Source organism: Sapajus apella, unplaced genomic scaffold, assembly GCF_009761245.1.
Source record: "Sapajus apella isolate SASKATOON/1434 unplaced genomic scaffold, GSC_monkey_1.0 scaffold35, whole genome shotgun sequence".
Classification (NCBI taxonomy): Eukaryota; Metazoa; Chordata; class Mammalia; order Primates; family Cebidae; genus Sapajus; species Sapajus apella.
In genome coordinates this window covers 10160986-10181319 of record NW_022436975.1, presented here as the reverse complement: position 1 = coordinate 10181319, position 20334 = coordinate 10160986, and the positions used below count along the sequence as shown (strand labels likewise).

Genomic DNA, 20334 nt, shown 5'->3' with positions numbered 1-20334 from the left:
GGCCAAAGCAATTACGCTTATTTCTTCAGCGGAAGCCTGTTCTGTCATAGCACAGTGCCCACTGGCTCCGTGACCCTGGATTAGATATAGTGAGTGACTGATGAGGAGGGAGGACATTTGCCCAAATAACACCCACCTGATGATGGCCCCAAGAAGTCTTTTTAGTGAAGTCTTTTTTTTTTTTTTTTGAGATGGAGTTTTGCTCTTGTTATCCAGGCTGGAGTGCAATGGCGCGATCTCGGCTCACCGCAACCTCCGCCTCCCGGGTTCAGGCAATTCTCCTGCCCCAGCCTCCTGAGTCGCTGGGATTACAGGCACGCGCCACCATGCCCAGCTAATTTTTTGTATTTTTAGTAGAGACGGGGTTTCACCATGTTGACCAGGATGGTCTCGATCTCTTGACCTCGTGATCCACCCGCCTCGGCCTCCCAAAGTGCTGGGATTACAGGCTTGAGCCACCGCGCCCGGCCTTAGTAAAGTCTTTTAATTTTAGCATATATTCTCCATCCCATTCCGTAATTTCAATAAAACTCGACTACAGTATAATAGAACAGTGGCCTCAATTCCTATGAAAGACCCAGAGTTTCATTTTTTATTTATTTATTTTCTGATACAAAATCTTGCTTTGTCACCCAGGCTGGAGTGCAATGGTGCAGTCTTGGCCCGCTGCAACCTCTGGCTCCTGGGTTCAAGTAATCCTCCTGCCTCAGCCTCCCAAGTAGCTGCCAGAGTTTTTAAAATTTAACCGAAAGAAAACAGCAGCAATATACCTTGTCTTCAGTTTCAGTGCTTATTTTCTTCCTTGTCTCTCATGTGTGTTTTCTTTTTTAAATAAATGAATTCACATATAATCCACATCTCTCATGGTCATAACAAGGAAATGACCTTGTAGCTGGAAATTCAAACCTAATTTTTTACATCGAAATTCAGTCATATAAATTCTGTAAGTCATGCTTCCTCTCAGGAGAAATTGCTGACTGAGATGACAGGTCCTCTACCTGACAATGAGATTTTTGTTCATCTGAAAGTAATATTCAAGTTGGTATTTACTGAAGTTGGATATTAGTCTGTTTTGCAAAGTGAATAGTAATTTCTTTGAACATGAGTTTTAAGTTGTGGCCTTGTTTAAGTTCTGAACAGGGTGTATATTATATTGACATAGTACATCTTTCAATAGTGTATTGTATGTCTTTTTCAGTATTTCATCCCCTGACCTATGAAGGAGGTGTAGACTTGAACAGGTATTTATATGTCAATAAGGAGTTTCTACTTGTTCTAAATTATGTAAGTTATGTCTTTATCTAAATGATTCAGATAGTTATTTGAATGTTAAGGTATGGAAATTTTAAAATGAATTCTGTCTTGCTTTCACCATTGTGTTACTGAGCATCAGAAAATACTCTAAAGGTATATGGCGAGGTTTAGACAACCCTGGCACATAGTTGCTCTCATTATTTGAGGGTTATCCCTCTTGTTGATCAGTATTATTTGAAATGGGTGCTTTTAAGGAGCTTGAACCTAGTGGTTCAATACATTATTTGTGTTCTGTCCCAAAGCATCCAGGATCCTGATGAGAAGGTAGCCATGCTTACGCAAATCTTGGAATTTGGTCAGACACCAAAACAACTATTTGTGACACCACATCCTCGAAGGATCACCCCAAAGTTTAAAAGTTTGTCCCAGACCTCCAGTTATAATGCTTCTATGGCAGATTCCCCAGGTAAATTTTGTAAAGAGAATAAACGTGAGCACCTTTTGTTTCTCTTCCATGATGAGCTGTTTCTGAAGATGCTGAAGAGGAGATAAGACATGTACTGTTATGCTGCTTAGAGATGATTGTGTTCTCCTGCCTTATTGCAGTTCCCCTGAAAACAAATACCTGTTTTTGCTGATGTTGTTTGTTTTCAGCTATAGACTATAAGGGAAATCAAATCACTTTTATTTTCTGAATATAAGTGAAACTTGGACATACATGTTTTGAGGTAGTTCTGTTTCTCTTCTGTGGTTTTTGAGCTGGTGTTTGATCCTTGGCTGTTTGCCTTTTCATGCTTACAGTCCTGGCCATCCAGTCTTCTTCCCAGTCACTGTCAGCCCTGCTGTCTCTGAGAAGTGACTTTCTCTGGCCCTAATTATGCTCTTCCATACCCATATACAGATCTTGAATTCAAAGTGCTCTCTTTTCTTCATTGGATTTCACTTTCTTATTTAACATTTAACAAACGTTTACAGGGTATCTGTTCTGCACTGGGCATGTGGTTGGCACTAAAATAAACTTGACCCAATTCTCACATCTAATATTTGGAAAGGTGGTAAAGAATACTCACCTTTTTCAGTTACCCACGTTTTACCTTTTACATAAGACAACTTCAAACCTACAAGCTTCCAGAAGAAGGCTGACAGTCTGCGGAGCCTTGAGAGCAAAATCACTTTTTATCTCCTATCCTCCTCTGCTCCAAGCACATCCAGACTTATTAGGCATACACTTATTAGAGAGCTGAGCAGTCTCTCAAGCATGGAGAAATAGCTTCCTGGAGTTATGTGACCCAGGGGTAACTTCTTTAAGAGAGAATGCTCTAGAGGGTTAAGTCATAAAGATCACAGGATTATCTTGTGATGCCTTTCCAAACTGTGCTCTGCTTAGTCACCAGGCCATAACCACTAGCATGTGATTGCTTTAAGAGGTTAATTGTTTCAGCCCTTCTTAAAGCAGAAGTAAAAGGATAACTTCTGCCAGAAGCTCCTGCAGTAATTGATTTCATCTCTGCTTTCCCCGCCTCTAACCAAAACAAAACTGCAGCATTCTTGGGCAACTGTCAGGTTTTTGAAAGAATGTTGACAAGGAAATGATGACTCAGTCTTGTATTTCCTGAAATTCATAAGTTAGCGGCCAAGTGAAAACTTTGCAAACACTGATAAAAGTATAAAAAGACTCCAGTATTATTCAAAGATACTTTTAATCTTTCTATATACAATTTTTTCCTTGACTAACATGGAACCATCTAACAGGTAGATTTCAAAGAAGTTATATTGTGATAGGGTGTTTCATTTCTTAGTTGCTTGATTTTAATAGAAAATATTGTGAATCTGATGCTGTAGTCTGTTAGTAACTTAGTCGACTTAGCAAAAATTTAATGTAGTCTCTCCAGGTGAAGAGTCTTTTGAAGACTTGACTGAAGAAAGCAAAACACTGGCCTGGAATAACATCACCAAACTGCAGTTACATGAGCAATATAAAATCCACAAAGAGTAAGCATATCTCTGCTTCTTCTCAGCAGCTGATAGACCTCGCAAAAGTTAGGATCGTGGCATGGGATTGAACTGTTTTAAGTTGAGTCAGAAGGAAAATTCCCTTTCAATGTTGTCTTGATTTTTAAAAGATCTCTCCAAAATGTTTATAGCAATCTCCACCTGAGGTGGATGTAGTCAGGGAAAGTTTGGCACAAAATGATTTGTGGTGGCTAGCTTGCTGTCATTTCCGCAGTCTGTGGTTTCACAGTACAAGATGTGGTCTGCAGAGAGGAGCCAGTTTTGTGCCTCTCAAATTGGAGTACACAGCTCCTTGAATCTTTGATGGGAGAAGTGTGCTGTATACTCCACAGGTGTTGAATTTATACATAATGTAGGAGAAAAGGCACCTTAAAAAAATTATCTCTCTCAGAGAGAGAGAGAGAACATTGCAAAGTTTATATGAATATTAAAAAAATAACTATAACAATAACTATACTTGTAAGAAATTGGGCTTGCTGTTGGAGCCAGATGCGATATGTGTGTTCTCTGCCCTCTGTCATTAAGGATTGTCGTGTTCTCTGGTAGAAGGGCTTGAGAACCACTGACCTAGCCTATTCATCCTGCTACAGAGAGGAAACCCAGGCCCAGACACTAGGCCCCCACCCCGTTCCATGACCACAGACAGCCCCTCTGGCATATTGGTCATGGGGAGAACTGGGCCCGATGCCCTGCATTAGTTGGATGGCTTCACATCACAGTCCAGCCTCCTGAAGAGAAACAAGGAGTTCTGGCTGATTCATGATGACAATGGCTGTTTCTTCTCAATTCCTCTAAATGGCACATAGGAAGGGACTTTGTAATCCAAGGTAGTGAAGAACAAACGATCCTTTAAGAGGACAGGTTGTAACCAATTTTCTCATCATTGAACAGTCACTGAGTAAATGAGGTTCAGTAACGAGCAAGTGAAGAGGCTGTGAAGAAGAGTTTGTTATTTTGGTGATGGTCAAATGAGGGGGATTAGAAGGAAAAGAGTTTTCCAGTTGCCAGAAATTGTCAGGAGTACATGAAGCATTGCATATGGCACATAGGGAAGCAAAGAGTGGGGCTGTTTTCTAGCCACAGGTGTTGCCAGAACATTGGAAGGTGCCAAGCGGTGATTTGGTAATGGCAGGTTTATGCTGGGACAGATCCGGCAGACATGCTGTGAAGAAAAAAATTAAGGAAACTTGATAAAATTAAATCAAGGACATGAAACAAAGAGGGTGTCCTAACACGTAATGAGCAGTAATTTGTTAAACTTTGTTTTTGAGCAGGGCAGTTACAGGGATCACGGTCTCTCGCAATGGATCCTCAGTCTTCACAACATCCCAAGGTCAGTGTTCCTCTCTGAGAGGTGGCCTAACTGGAATCCTAGAATGTGAGTCTTTAGCTCGTGGTCAAGGACTGCATTTACATGTGCTGCCTCCACATAAAATCAACTTAGAGCAGTTTCTTTGTGGTGTATTACATAGAGTTTCCTTGTAATTTGCCAAAAATAATAACGAACATCTTTCTGTTGCTAATAAGGTTTCCCAGAGTTGAGGGTATAGGACAGAAACAGCCTCCTTTCCACACACTTGCTTGGTCGGGCCCTTCCTGCCTGCCATGACAGGGCGCCGTGTCCACTTGCTGGGGTTGGCCATGAGTAGCAAGTGCTGTGTCAGAAATTGGTGCATGCCTGTCGGCACACAGAGAGGCAGATTTGCTGTTACGGTTTTCAGTTTTGTCATTCAGTCTATACTTCAGGCTATTTGCTGTAGGATTTAGTGCAATGTCAAATTCATATATTATTTAATATGCTTATACATTATCAAAATTATAAAAACCCTTGCAGTATGTCATTGATATGACTTATAGCTATAAAGCAGAAAGCATCCCTTACCATATACACCATTGTTCTCTCCTTGGTAGTTTGCATTATGTATTTATTTATTTATTTTTTAAGACAGAGTTTTGCTCTTGTTGCCCAGGCTGGAATGCAATGGCGCATTCTTGGCTCACCGCAACCTCCGCCTCCTGGGTTCAAGCGATTCTCCTGCTTTAGCCTCCCAAGTAGATGGGATTACAGGCACGCGCCACCACGTCCGGCTAATTTTTTGCATTTTTAGTAGAGACGGGGTTTCACCACGTTGGCCAGGATGGTCTCGATCTCTTCACCTCGTGATCCACCCGCCTCGGCCTCCCAAAGTGCTGGGATTACAGGCGTGAGCCACCGCGCCCGGCCGCATTATGCATTATTGATTAAAGTATGTCTTGGCCTCGTCATGTTGAGAACTGTGTTGGCGCTCTAGAAGATGCAGAGGTGAAGGGGTAGTGTCTTTGCTTCCTGCTTCCATTAGAAGACAATTCGTTCTGACAGTTTGTAACTTTTTAAAGTAAGGCTATTCGCTCTTTAGTCTTTATCATAGGAAATTTTATTTTTTATTCATTAAGACAACATACTCTCCAACTAAACACTTCTAGGAAAATCAGGATTACTACTCTCATATTCTGTTATCATTGTTTATGATCTGTAGCATTTCATTCTTTTGTTTTTCAAATACTGTATTGGATTGTATACAAAAGAGTATTCCACAAAGAATAGAAGTGATTCTACACAGTAGACCAAAATGAAGTTCATGTGCAGTTCCCAAACTGGGCCACACCAGGGTCACCAGGGCAATTCTCTGATAGAAGGAAGCAATCTGTATTTTGCCAGAATTTCTACTTATAGAGCTTGCCAACATTATAGCCTCAGACAAAATGCTTTATCTTTAAGCAAAACCCATGTTCTTAGTGTGATTTGTCTGGCATAGTTTGTTAAATCCCTCAGCCCATTGTACTTGTATGACCTTGTGAACCATGAATTTTATGAGCGTTGTGGCTTCAAACCTCCGAGGCTTATTAAGTATTATGTCACTTCTCTGTGGATTTTACCAATAAAGGAGAGAGAGGTTTTGTTTGTTTGTTTGTTTGTTTTTAAGACAGTCTTGCTGTGTCGCCCAGGCTGCAGTGCAATGCTCTGATCTCAGCTCACTGCAACCTCTGCCTCCCAGGTTCAAGCAGTTCTCCCAACTCACCCTCCCAAGTAGCTGGGATTACAGGCACCCACCTTCATGCCTGGCTAGTTTTCGTATTTTTTGTAGAGATGAGGTTTCACCATGTTGATCAGGTTGATCTTGAACTCCTAACCTCAGGTGATCCACCCATTTCAGCCTCCCAAAATGCTAGGATTACAGGCATGAACCACTGCTCCTGGCTACAAAAGTTTAAAAATAAAGTCAGAAGCTTTTGTTTTTTTCTGTTAGTTTCTTCTCCCATTTAAATTTTCATAATTAATGTTACTGATTTATGTGTATCCTGATGGTCACCCCAAAGTTACATATCTTCCTTTAGTACACAGTGTGTTTAGGTATGTGGGTATGCACAGAACCCGCCACTTACGAGCTTAGCTTTTACTGTAGTCTTTAACATGATCACCTCTAGTACAGGGGACCTGTGATTTTAAGAAAAACATCTTTTTTTTCTTTTATTATTTTCTTTTTAAATTTTTTTGGTTCCCTGAGAAATGAACCCAGGCTGCTGCAGTGAGAGCACCAAATCCTAACCAGTAGACATCAAGGAGAGAAAAACATCTTTATACACCCAACTGGTTTATGTTTCTTTTTGTAGGATGCCCCAAATTAATCATCTTAAACAGAATTTGTGGTGAATGCTCAGAACTGGCTAAGAGAATCAAAAGCAATGTTGGGAAGACTATCAGATCTAATTATACTGCTCAGGGAAAAGTTCAAATGATACTGTGTCCATTCTTCTGTTTTCGTTTTCAAATTAATGCTGAAGAGTGTTTTATTGAGGCTCATGTTTATAAATTGTCAGGAATTCTGTGTGTTGGGGTTGCAAAAATTGGGTTGAATTAGTAAATTATACTGTGCAGAAGAAATTATTTAAAGTTCATTCTGACATGTTTTATATGTTAGGAAATAGATTGTTACATATCTCAAATATAGGATGTTTGAAGCACATTAGAGCCTTGTAATTTGTGACTCTTGGTTTTTAAGAAGTTGTTTTGAGGCTGGGTGCAATTGCTCACACCTGTAATCCCAGCATTTTGGGATCACTTGAGGCCAGAAGTTCGAGACCAACCTGGACAACATTGCGAAACCCAGTCTCTGCTAAAAATACAGAAATTAGCCAGGTGTGGTATGCATGCCATAAATTCTAGCTACTCGGGAGGCTGAGGCACAAGGATTGCTTGAATTCAGGAGGTGGAATTTGCAGTGAGCCAAGATCACGTCACTGCACTCCAGCCTGTGCAACAGAGTGACACTCTCTCTCTCACACACACACACACACACACACACACACACACACACACACACAATTTAAGATTTCTGTTACACAAGAAAATTAAATGCTTGGATTTTTAATTTCTACTTTATTATTTAGAAAGTCAGTGGTCCCCTTCTATAACGTTCAGTGTAAGGGTATCACACTATAATTGGGTAGTTTGTTTAAAGTAAACATTGCCAAGATATTTTCATCTTATTTAGTATTAAAATTACTGTTTCTATATTACTATTAAAATTGCTATTTCCCCTCCCTGTAACTTTCTGCATTTATCAGCTATGAAGTTTCTGCATATAGTCATACTGAAATGTCAGGAGTATACCTACCATGTCTGTGCTGGGTTTTTAAATTGATTCCTTTGTCACGGAGTACAGGTCATAGAATCTTAATGTTGGATTTGGCCACAGATCATCTAGCCATGTTTACATTTGGTTTTTCCACAAGATTATACTTTGGAGTATAAAGTATACTGTTGGCCACCAGAAACAAGAAGGGCAGCTGTTCTTTGACATCTGTAATGGTTAGGAAATCTTTCTTTTTAGAGATGGAGTCTCGCTCTGTTGCCCAAGCTGGAGGGCAGTGGCCTGATCTTGGCTCACTGGAAACTCTATCTCCCGGGTTCTAACAATTCTCCTGCCTCAGCCTCCCAAGTAGCTGGGATTACAGGCACATGCCGTCCAACCCATCTAATTTTTTTGTATTTTAGTAGAGACGGGGTTTTGCTGTGTTGCTCAGGCTGGTCTCAAACTCCTGAGCTCAAGCAATCCACCCACCTCAGCCTCCCAAAGTGCTGGGATTACAGGTGTGAGCCACTATCCCCAGCCAGGAAATCTTTCTTATATGTGTACTTCTCATTATTAAACTAGATTCCACCTTGAAGATGTTTTCTAAAGAATCAAAAATGCTACAAAGAAGTATATCATTTTCAAATATGGTGAGTTCATTTCATTAGTATTATGATAGAAATCCATGTAGTAGTTTGTTTCATACACACACATACAATGATACTTTATTTCTCCCAAAACAATTGAGTTTATTCCTGTGTGGTAAATCCACCAGATATCTTAGATTACTTCTAATTTTAATTTTTTTTCAGATTGCCACTTTCTTATACTGTTGTGATTTCATTTTTAGCTTAAAATACTTGGAGAGCTACCCAGCAGAATTCTACTTAATAAGACTTTCCTTTTTTTAGCTGTCAGACTAAATGTTATGTGCTACTTAAATAATTTATGCATCTCTGAGTTGGTAGGATACTGAATATGACAAAACCAATTCTTCTGAAATAAGACATTTTATTTTTAATATAAATCATGCAAAAGATCTGGAAATTCCCTAAGGAATTTTGGAAGGTTTTCTGACTCACATAAGACTATAGTCCAGCGGGGGGCATTTTCTTTCTCGAAAATCATCCCCAGCCTGCCCTCCCCTGGAGATTTACTCCAAAGTGTGAAAGGGCTTCTTCCAGCCCAGGGGACCCCAGAGAGTCATCAGGCTAGGTTGTGATACCCTTGACACACTTGGACATTTCTTTCTGCGTTTGGGAAGAAACGCTATGCCTAGAATTAGCCAGTTGAGAAAATCTGGGTAAATAGGAGAGCCACCATAAAGAGAATTTGAGGATTAATTTTTGGGAGAACTTATAAGATAGTTTTACTATGTTACAGACTTACTAATTATTATAGATTGTTAATGTCAAATCATTTGTATTTCAGGCTTTATCATCATGTTTACTTTTACCAGGAGATGCCACTGTCATAAGTTCTTCATGGGATAATAATGTGTATGTATCTGTGTACCCCGCTCTGTGGTTCCACATGCGGAATAGCTGCCTCTCTGGACGTGATGTGTGAAAAGCCAGAAGCTTTCCCTGCTAGGATACTGTACTGCTTTCTAAAGGAAACAAATACTAGAGATGGGGACAGTGTGGTTGGATTTGAATACAATTACTTGGATCGAATAATTTCTCCCATTGGCATCTGTTTTTCTCTAAGTTTTAAATTGAGGTAAAAACACAGATGAGCCAGACATGGAAATTTCTAATTTTAAATTTAAATTTAGAATATTTTGTTTAGTAATTTGAGAATAAGCAATTTGTAATTCTAGCGAGCCTTAGTAAGTATAGAATTAAACAGCATTAATGTTTCTTTAATCTGTGTTTAAGAGTCTTAAAATTAAGCTAGACTACTGTTTTAATACTTCTCATTATCTTTTAGCTATTTTTATTCCATAGCATTTGGAAGACGCCAGGACACATTAATGGGACATGATGATGCTGTTAGTAAGATCTGTTGGCATGACAACAGGCTATATTCTGCATCCTGGGACTCTACAGTGAAGGTTTATATATAATTAACATTTTGTAACTTGGTATGCTATATGGCATATATATGATTTTTAGCTTAAAATGTTTGTACATACAGATATGATAAGCCACTCAGTTTCCTGTTAACATGTTCAGTCACTTCAGTCTTTTTCACAAAGTATGTGATACTTAAGGATATTGAATGTTATTGCCCGTGTTTAAAATATATATATATATATATATTTATATATTTTTATTTATATTACATATATCATTTATATATATCTAAAATATTATAATATATGTAAAATATGTTATATATTATATATTTTATTTATATAATATATATATTTTAAACACAGGCAATAACATTCAGTATCCTTACATATCACATACTTTGTGATATGTGCATTTTGTGATATGTACTTTTTTTTATTAAAAAACTTCCCCCCGCTTTTTTTTTTTTTTTTTTTTTTAAAGAGGCGGGGTTTTGCTCTGTCACCTAAGCTGGGGCTGAAGTGCAGTGGTGAGAATTATAGCCACTTCTTCTTTTTTTTTTTTTTTTTGAGACGGAGTTTCGCTCTTGTTACCCAGGCTGGAGTGCAATAGGGCGATCTCGGCTCACCGCAACCTCCGCCTCCTGGGTTCAGGCAATTCTCCTGCCTCAGCCTCCTGAGTAGCTGGGATTACAGGCACACGCCACCATGCCCAGCTAATGTTTTGTATTTTTAGTAGAGACGGGGTTTCACTGTGTTGACCAGGATGGTCTCGATCTCTTGACCTCGTGATCCACCCGCCTCGGCCTCCCACAGTGCTGGGATTACAGGCGTGAGCCACCGCGCCCGGCAATTATAGCCACTTCTTAATATAACAGGAAGTTTATCATTATTTCTGTACTATATATTCCATTGTGGGGTGAATGGTCTAGCATTCATTCAATAGCAGAATTAAAAAGAAATGTATAGTAGCAGCCCCTTTCATCCGCCATGATCAGAACTATTAGTTGATTATAGTTAATTGGAAAATGTCAAGTTAAAGTGAGGAATCATTAAAAGACACATTTTATTTAAATGTAAAGCATCGGAATGCATATTCGTTCTCCATTCTTTTATTTTTCTTTTTTCTTTTTTTTTTTTTTTTTGAGATAGAGTCTAGTTCTGTCGCTCAGGCTGGAGTGCAGTGGTGTGATCTCAGCTCACTGCAACCTCCCCTCCTAGGTTCAAGTGATTCTCCTGCCTCCACCTCCCGAGTAGCTGGGATTACAGGTGCCTGCCACCATGCCCGTCTAATTTTTGTATTTTTAGTAGAGACGGGGTTTCACCATGTTGGCCAGGCTGGTTTCAAACTCCTGACCTCAGGTGATCTGCCCACCTCGGCTTCCCAAAGTGGTGGGATTACAGATGTGAGCTACCACACCCGGCCACCATTCTTTCAATGTAGGACTACATTCAGTCTTTTCTTTGGAATCTTACATACGCCACACCAGCTTTCATTATTTTCAGTTTCTATTTTGTGTTGGTGTAAAAGAAAGCAAGAACGTAAAATTGTTAGAATTCCTCCAGTTTATCAGGAAATTTTTTTCCATTCTTTTAGATAAGTTTATTTGCCTGTACCTAATTTTAGTTATTTTGGGGGTAACATCCTTTTTGATCTTCTCAAAACATTAATAGTGTTCTCAAAATACCGTAACACTTCTGCACTCATATTTCCTTAGTTCACATACTAAAGTCACATGATTACAGCAGCAAGTGCAGCCGAAGGAAACACAGGTACAATCAAGGGGCTGCAAGAAAGCTCGTGCTGGTAGGAAAAAGTGCAGGCATAGAGAGGAGGAGCTGGAGCACTGTACCGCTTAACTTTATTGGCAAGACTGTTGAATGGAAATTGAGCAGTGGAGTTCTTATTGAATACACTGGAATGACTTTATGTTAAATGTTTCAAAATACCTTCTGCAACATGTTCCATCCTAGGTATGGTCTGGTGTTCCTGCAGAGATGCCAGGCACCAAAAGACACCACTTTGACCTACTGGCTGAACTGGAACATGATGTCAGTGTGAGTACCAGCAACAAACTGCAGAAAACTGACCTTAAAAGTCTGGGGTTTGGGCTGGAAGAAGGTTCTTGGTTTTATTGATGTTTTGCTTTGTATTATTTGGCTAATGGAAGATTATAGGCTAAATCTGAGTTCTTTTCTTTGTGTTGACTCTTTAAGTTTCCAAATCTAGTTTTACTTTTTTCCTCCTCCTTCAATTTACGTCTTTGTACATTTCCCTGAGAATTAGCTACCATCTAACTAGAGTTCCAGAATAGTAGTTTCTAAGTAGGATGTTGAATATTTGGTTATCCTGAAACTCTCTGGGGTAACGAGACAGGGCCTATGATTTTTCATGTTTTCTGACCCAAAAGGTGGAAGGGGACCATCTGTCCAGGCGATACCCATCCAACAGTGGAGGACAGTGACCAGCTGTCTGGGTTGGCCAAGTGCATGCAGCCTGTTGGCAGAGCCAGCAGGCACTCAGTTCTCACTTGCTGTTTTCTCCGGGTCACACTGCTGCATATGCTGTACTTGACAGTACTGCCTTTTCTGTAAGGTTTTGAACTGATGCCTAATTTCCATGGTCTTCAGCTTAGCTGAGTTTGAGAAATATTTAGTATGTAATTCATGATGATAGCCTCGAGAGATTCCCCCACTCCCACAAATCCCTCAAATAATCATGGACTGGCTGTGCTCCAGGCAGTCTGGCTCCTCACTATAATTTATTATTCATAGAGTTATCTTTCTGAGACTGTCAGTTTTAAGCTATTTTAAAACAGCATTACATTTACCCTAGCCATACTTCGTTTTCATTTCTTCTTGTTTTCACTAGCTTATAAAGAATTTAATTTCATTTTTAAATGTTATTATTCAGTAGGATGATGTTGAAATACATCTGCATTAGCAAAACCAGCACACTGTACAACAGAGTTTAATTTATATCATGATGGCTACATATTTGAATCAGACTAGAGAAACATAGCTAATGACCATAAATCTAAATGGAATATGTATCAATGTGTTTTCTTCCTTAGGTAGATACAATCAGTTTAAATGCTGCAAGCACACTGTTAGTTTCCGGCACCAAAGAAGGCACAGTGAATATTTGGGACCTCACAACAGCCACCTTAATGCACCAGATTCCATGCCATTCAGGGATTGTATGTGACACTGCTTTTAGCCCAGGTAGATATTATCCTTTTTAAAACAAATTATATCAGGTAAATTGGAATTCTGAAATAAAAATATTGTTAATTTTGAAAAAAAAAATTACAAAGAAAAACAGTTTGCTGATAAAAGAGGTTTTGCGTATAGCTAACGCTGCTTTATGCCAGGATACAGTATACTTGTGGCATTTGTATCAGATAGAAAAGCAAGATGGGTTATTTTTAATTCTTCAACTCATTAGAGAAATTAATTTATAAGGTAAAAATGAACTCATAATGAAAGGGTCATCTCATCCCTGTCTTGGAAAGCGCTGGAACCATTTCAAGGAGAGGATAGTCATTGCTTAAGTACAAGGATTTTGAAGAAAATGAATGTGGAGTTTAGGCCACTGGACTCAGAAATAAAATCCAGAATAATCTAAACCATATTCTGAAACGTCACTCATATATGAGTCCCACCTTGTATTGCAGATAGTCGCCATGTCCTCAGCACAGGAGCAGATGGCTGTCTTAATGTCATCGATGTGCAGACAGGAATGCTCATCTCCTCTATGACATCAGATCAGCCCCAGAGGTACAGTTTGTCAGTTACGGGGGGTGAAGACATTTACAAACACGTTCATGATCGCTTCATTTGGGCTTACGTTGGCCAGTTTAACATAGTCCTTCCTTCATGATGAAGGAAGAGCTATTTCTAAATCATTCTTGCAGGTGCTTTGTCTGGGATGGAAATTCCGTTTTATCTGGAAGTCAGTCTGGTGAACTGCTCATTTGGGATCTCCTTGGAGCAAAAATCAGTGAGAGAATACAGGGCCACACAGGTAAGCAGCTACTGCAGTTGTCTTGATCTTTGTTCTCAAGATAATGAACTCAAGCCTGCCTTTTCCATCAGGGAACATGGTCTTTTTGGGCAGAAAACACCCATGGTCTTTCCATACTGTCCACATGTCCCTTGAGCATCTTGATTGGCCAGGTGATCTGCATCTCTTAGGTTACTCAGGATTTAGATTTATGTTAACAGGCATTGGACTCCAAAAAGGAAGTCTTTAACTTTCATATGGACAATTAAAAACCATCATAAAGCTATAATGTTTTTAAAGATAATAGTATGATCTTAAATTGTTAGGTTAAAAAAAAGCAAGCAAGAAAGAAACCCAGAAACAATACAAAATTAAAGAATTACAATGAAAATTAAGGTTTCTTTCTACTGCTGACTTCTGTCTCCCAGTCCTCCTTACAGTACTTTACCAATGTGTGTCCTGTGAATAAGAGGGTATATGTGTATAAAATTATTTATGCAGAGTATACTAAACTGTTCTGCACATCTTTTTCATTTAGTAATATTTCTTGGAGGTTCATTAGATTGTTTGCTTACAACTTTTTGCTTTCTTTCTCATCATTTGAAGGACTTGGTTTTTTTTTGTTTTTTTTTTTTTTTTTTTTTTTTGAGAATCGGAGTTTCGCTCTTGTTACCCAGACTGGAGTGCAATGGCGCGATCTCGGCTCACCGCAACCTCCGCCTCCTGGGTTCAGGCAATTCTCCTGCCTCAGCCTCCCGAGTAGCTAGGATTACAGGCACGTGCCACGATGCCCAGCTAATTTTTTTTGTATTTTTAGTAGAGACGGGGTTTCACCATGTTGACCAGGATGGTCTCGATCTCTTGACCTCGTGATCCACCTGCCTCGGCCTCCCAAAGTGCTGGGATTACAGGCTTGAGCCACCGCGCCCGGCCCCTTAAATGTGTATCTTAAAAATTCTGGGCCAGGCTCAGTGGCTCATGCCTATAATATCAGTATTAAGGTGGGAACATTGCTTGAGGTCAACAATTTGAGACCACCAGCCTGGACAACACAGTGAAACCTCAGCTCTACTAAAAATAAAAAATATGAGGTGAGTGTGGTGGCACATGGCTGTGGTCCCATCTATTTAAAGGGCTAAGGTGGGAGAATAGCTTGAGCCCAGGATATGGAGGCTGCAGTGAGCTTGATCAGGTCACTGTACTCTAGCCTGGGTAAGAGTGAGACACTGTTTCAAAAAAATGAAATTCTTTATGACTTTTGTTCTTAACTTAGTAACTTGAATGTCATTTGACCCCTTCCAGTGGAAAAGGAAATAAACCAATAACCTTAAACCAATTCCTACCTTTTTTTTCCACATCCGTCTCCTAACTTTTGTCATGTTATACCTGTATTATACTTATTTTGCCAAGGTATTTATTTGCATTCTGTTCTTTATCTGTAATTCCAAATTGTTTTAGCTTTAGATTTACACTTAAATGGTTTCTTATTCCTCACAAGATCTTTGTACCAAGCAATTATTTTTATTCAAGAGTTTTGTTACAGAAAGGAGACAAGAAAAACAGAACTTACTTCACTTCTTTAGTAAACGAATAGCAAAGCAAGCGTTAAGTGTCAGAGTAAAGTTCATCTTTGGGTGCTCCTGGTCAACTTCCTACCTAACCAAAATGTCTTTTTCTGTCAGGTGCTGTGACATGTATATGGATGAATGAACAGTGTAGCAGTATCATCACAGGAGGGGAAGACAGACAAATTATTTTCTGGAAATTACAGTATTAAGTGCCTTTTCCTCTCCTGAATATTAAATTGAACTCTATTTAATGCATTTTTAAACCAAACTTTTAAACGGACTGGTGAATGTGCAATGATAGTAATTAGAAGTTTTATCACATGGAAAATGTGTGGTTTTAAACTTTCAAAATCATGGTGACTTCACTGAAAGCCATTAGTTGCCATTTTCTTAAGGCAGATAAAATGTGGCAGTGTTAGGGAAAAAAACATTACATTGAAAGGCAGATGATCATCCCAGTATGATGACTGTCAGAAGACAGGACTGAGTAGCAGAGTAGCTAAGAGATAAATTGGCTGGGGAAACGTGTCAGAAAGCACTGAAGAATTAAGAATTTTCCAAGAAAATGTGCAGTACTCTCTGCTACTTCTGAGGCTCCCTGTTTTGTCTTCCTAGTCTATCACAATTGCCACCCATCGGGTTTTGGGTGTGTGTTTTCAGAGTGGTTACTTTCTATATTGCTGTACCCAGATTCTAAGAACCTGGAGAAGGATTAGCAGTTCTTATAACAGTAAGTTTACTGTGTATAGGAACAGTTTGTATTTCATTATAGCTATCCATCTTTTCTACATTAAAAATATTTTTCTCTAAAGAAAGCTGTTTTCATTTTATTTAAGTAACATAACACTAGTAGTTTTGAAGACCGCAAGTATTCATAATTCTAGAAAACCATGTTTAATGATACGAATGTAATTCCATTACTTTTGAAATTATCTTCAGACTCAAGGTAGATAATCAAATATTTTGGTTTTCTCTTCTAAGTTTCAAACAAGGTAAGCTGTACAGCAGCAGCAGACTTTCTTTTATATTCAACCTCTGAACCATGGTAATTATGTGACTTAATTTTTTTCTATACTCTTTAAAACACTGTTATATCTTGCAGGTAGTATGACAGAGGAGAAAAAAACTTAAGTCAGACCACACTGATAGAATTATCAAAGTCAGTTGCAAGTGTTATTACCTGGTGTCAGGTGTTGTCAGGGACAATCAGTAGCCTCAATGAGTTCCTGCTGCACGGCAGGTGTGAACCAGCTCTCTCAGACCTGGTAATCTGGGGTTCCCAGCTGGAAGCAATTTTCCTGACACTCAGTTTCTCAGCACTGAGAGCTATTCTTAGGGCACCTGTACGTCAGCTTGTTCTGATAGATAACTGTCTCCCATAGCTGATAGTGAATCTCACATGCCTATCTTCTACGTCATGCATAAGTTTGGTGAAAGCAAATGATGCAATAACAGACAGACTAAAATGTAAGTTTATGTATACATATTTAATTAGAATAGACATAAACCAAAAAGAAGCAAAAAATCAGGATAAAGTGTCACTATCATTTTGTTTGTAAGGAGAAGTCACGAAATGGAACAAATTACCAGAAAAATACTCTAAGACCATCCTGAACTAGCTAGGTTACATCTTAAGAGTCAAATGCCAAAATTAAGTATTATACCACTTAATACACAAAAAAACAAAAGGGGAATCAAAAGTTTATCCTGTTTAGTGTAATAATTTTTACATTAAATATATAGCTATTTGCTTCTCACAAAGTGGTACTGGCAACTTTTAGAAGAAAGAAATTTCCATTACTCATTGACTAAAAAATCTCAAAAACAACTAAGCAGCTATGCTATAGCTCAGTAAGTACCATTAAACTGTTCTGGGCTAGTGTACATTTCAGGTTAATAGAGAACTACATTTTGGGTTTTAGAAAGGCAGCAATAATTATATTTTGGCTTTTAGTCTAGATGCTTAACATAGTTAAGGCGACAGTTCAAGCATATTAAGTGAAGGTAGTTAAAATTTAAAAACAATCATCACAATCTCTTGCAACCTACATACACTGTTTAATGCTTACATGGAATGAAACCAGTGTTCTTAATTGGCATTTTACACACCCACAAACAGAATTTTTTTAAAAAATCAAAGGCAATCATTCTAAATGTACTATGGTAGCATGTTAAAAACACAAATATGCTATAGAACTAAAGTAATATGAACAGCACTACTCGCTGACCTAGGAGAAAGGTGACTGGTTTTCACAAAGCTAAGCCTGTATCAGTCATCCTAATCACAATGGCTTATAAAAGCATCAGGTTTCCAGTAGAGAAACTATTCTAGGAAAGTCAGTAAATCTCTTGAAAGTTTCACATCTGTAAAACCAGGATAAGGCTACAACTATTTTGAAATCTGAACAAGGTATCAGATGAAATAGTAAGATTCCCAGCCATAATGTAAGATAGAAAGGTCCTCATGCAGCATATGCTCGCTGGCTCCGGGAAAGCTTCATGTGCATATACAGAAGTTGCCAAAGAAGGAAACTGGAGACGTTCAGCTACATTTCCATGGTGCTGTGAATTTAAACCTCAGGAATGGTGTGGTCCATTAGGCTTTTCATAATGCTTGGTGCCATCCTACGAGAGAGGTACTTTTATTATATACCAAGGTTATGTTTTGTTTCAAAAATGCTATGTTAATCCAAGAAAATTCCCAATTCCAATTTAGCACCTGTTGGCATCAAAGGTGAATGGAGAGAAGGGAAAGATCTTTTAAATGAGTCTAGAAGCATCTCTGGTAATCTAGCTGTTGACAGATACTCAGTGGGAGAGGCTATCTGTATTTGGCTAGAGAAGTTACGATACAAATGAATTACTGTACATTAAACTTGATGATTTTTAAAAAACAGAGAAAATGACAAGGCTGTGATTAATTGGGGTAGAGGGATCCATCAGTGATTTATTTAACAGAACCCTAGAACAATTAGTCACGACAATAACTCCTTTTTACCCCTTCCAAGAATAGCTAAGTGCATTCTATCCAGAAGCTGACACAAAAATTTCATTACAATGGTTATGTTTATGAATCTTTTAAATCTCATTTTCACATGCATGATAGAGCTTCTGAAAAGTATTCCAAACTGGCTTGACAAAAACAGTTATGGTAGATGCTAGGATCTGAAAAGCTCTATAGAAGTAACCCTTGTTGCCTCTTTTCAGTTCTGATCACTTGGCATTCTAATCCTCAGTTCCTGGGCACAGATAGCATCAACACACATGTCTATCTGCCTCCTGAGATTCTGGAGAGAAGGGAAACTTTTTTCTAGCATTCCAACAGCAAGAATTCTCCATTACAAACCACCATAGCTAGATTTATATTGAGCAGAGGAGTGGTAGGCAGTACAACTGCAGTCAATTGTATTGCAAATTGAAAGCTGAAAGTGTGCCCACTTCTCCTGGGATACCTTTTTTCTACTAGGCAATATCAAAACTGAGCAAGTATATGTGAATTTTATTCACATTTGGGAAGTTGTAAGAGCTCATCCTTACCAACCCCTTTGATTCAAATAATTTACTTCAAATTTCTAGATAAACACCAGTATCCATTCCTTAGGTAAAAGAACCACAGGGCTGAGAATTAAAAGTATATGGTGCTTATATTAAGTCACATGACCATATGCATTAAGTTGAGAAATTATCTACTTACCGCTTAATAATATGTTCAAAGATAAAAGCAGGCATGATTGTAATAGTAACTACAGTCCCAGATGTTGACAGTATGTCTGCAATTTGAGAGTCCTGATAAAAACATATTCAAAATTAATTCCACAGAGGCGTTATTTAATAAGTACAAAACTATGCTGTCTTAGTAAAGAAATACAAAATATCTGAAATATATGTCCTGTTACATTTTGTTAATATCTCTAAAATCCTGTATTTCTAATTTTTTCTAGTGTTTCTTACCCAGTTTATTTGTACACTATTTCACAGCTAGTAACCAAATTGCTTAAGTAAACTGAGTTGAATATTTTAGCTAAAAAAACCTTGTCACTTCTGAATATTAAATAATTTTCCCCATTTACAATACTACCATCTCCTCTTAGTTAACTCTATATTCTAAACCAAAGTCTATGAAATGAGGAGGTCATACTTAAAACCTTTTGACCTTAAGACAGACTTATTTAGGAATTTGTGGAGGGGAAAAACTATATAAACAAGATACTAATATGAACCAAAACTATTATTCATTTCCTTATATTCCTGGGTTGAGAAATGTTGAGCAGCCATTCATTTAGAATGGCATAAAAATCTTTGTTGGCCATATTTCCACAGAATTCTAGCGTGAGGTACTTCTGAGATCATTTATTCCAGCCCTCTTGTTATAGGAACTGTAGTTCCAGATGATGGCCCAAATACCTTTGGTGATTGGGCAGAGCAAGAGCTCAGACCCCACATTCCCCATCTCCCACCTAAATCAATACAAAAATAGCACCATCTAAATATAATCAACAGACTGACATTTTCTAAAATTGCAGCAGAACAAGCCATAAAGTCTGTTCCTTACCTTCAATCCAATGACATTCTGTCCATTGATTTCACAGATGTTATGTTCTGTGAGAAGACCATTTCTGGCTGCAGAGCTATCTTTCACTATCGATGTTATTTTTCCATTTTTAAAGATAAAACCAACATGTCCAGTGCTATCCTTATGCATGGTAATCGTCCGTTCAAAGGGCCTACAAACATAATGGGTTCAATTAAAAACTTAATTCTAAAGTAAACCTTTTAATGGATTTCATATTCCATAAATGTTGCCATATTGAATACCTTTATAATAAACACTGTTTCTAATAAGAGCAAGTTATGGCTCTGATT

At 38.4% G+C, this 20334-nt stretch overlaps 2 protein-coding genes across 8 annotated transcripts in view; one reads left to right on the top strand and one right to left on the bottom strand.

Moving 5' to 3' along the window:
* NSMAF (neutral sphingomyelinase activation associated factor) overlaps positions 1–16286 on the top strand; it is a 72266-nt gene extending 55980 nt beyond the window's left edge. The window contains 12 exon segments of the mRNA XM_032296151.1: positions 1199–1241; positions 1557–1720; positions 3138–3246; positions 4542–4600; positions 8463–8530; positions 9312–9379; positions 9813–9936; positions 11872–11955; positions 12972–13122; positions 13575–13677; positions 13815–13924; positions 15586–16286. Of these exon segments, the coding sequence (XP_032152042.1) occupies positions 1199–1241; positions 1557–1720; positions 3138–3246; positions 4542–4600; positions 8463–8530; positions 9312–9379; positions 9813–9936; positions 11872–11955; positions 12972–13122; positions 13575–13677; positions 13815–13924; positions 15586–15680 (1178 nt within the window). The 3' untranslated portion in view covers positions 15681–16286.
* Positions 16287–16925: 639 nt separating this feature from the next.
* The window catches only part of SDCBP (syndecan binding protein), a 30248-nt gene continuing 26839 nt past the window's right edge, over positions 16926–20334 (bottom strand). For 6 of the 7 annotated variants that reach the window (XM_032296152.1, XM_032296157.1, XM_032296153.1 and 3 more), the window contains exons 7-9: positions 20024–20195; positions 19166–19257; positions 16926–18096 (exon numbers count right to left, since the gene is read on the bottom strand). In XM_032296152.1, coding sequence (XP_032152043.1) covers positions 18042–18096; positions 19166–19257; positions 20024–20195 — 319 coding nt within the window. In that variant the 3' untranslated portion in view covers positions 16926–18041. Of the gene's footprint in view, positions 18097–19161; positions 19258–20023; positions 20196–20334 lie in introns of those variants that run through there. The other variant, XM_032296159.1, reaches the window with a different exon arrangement.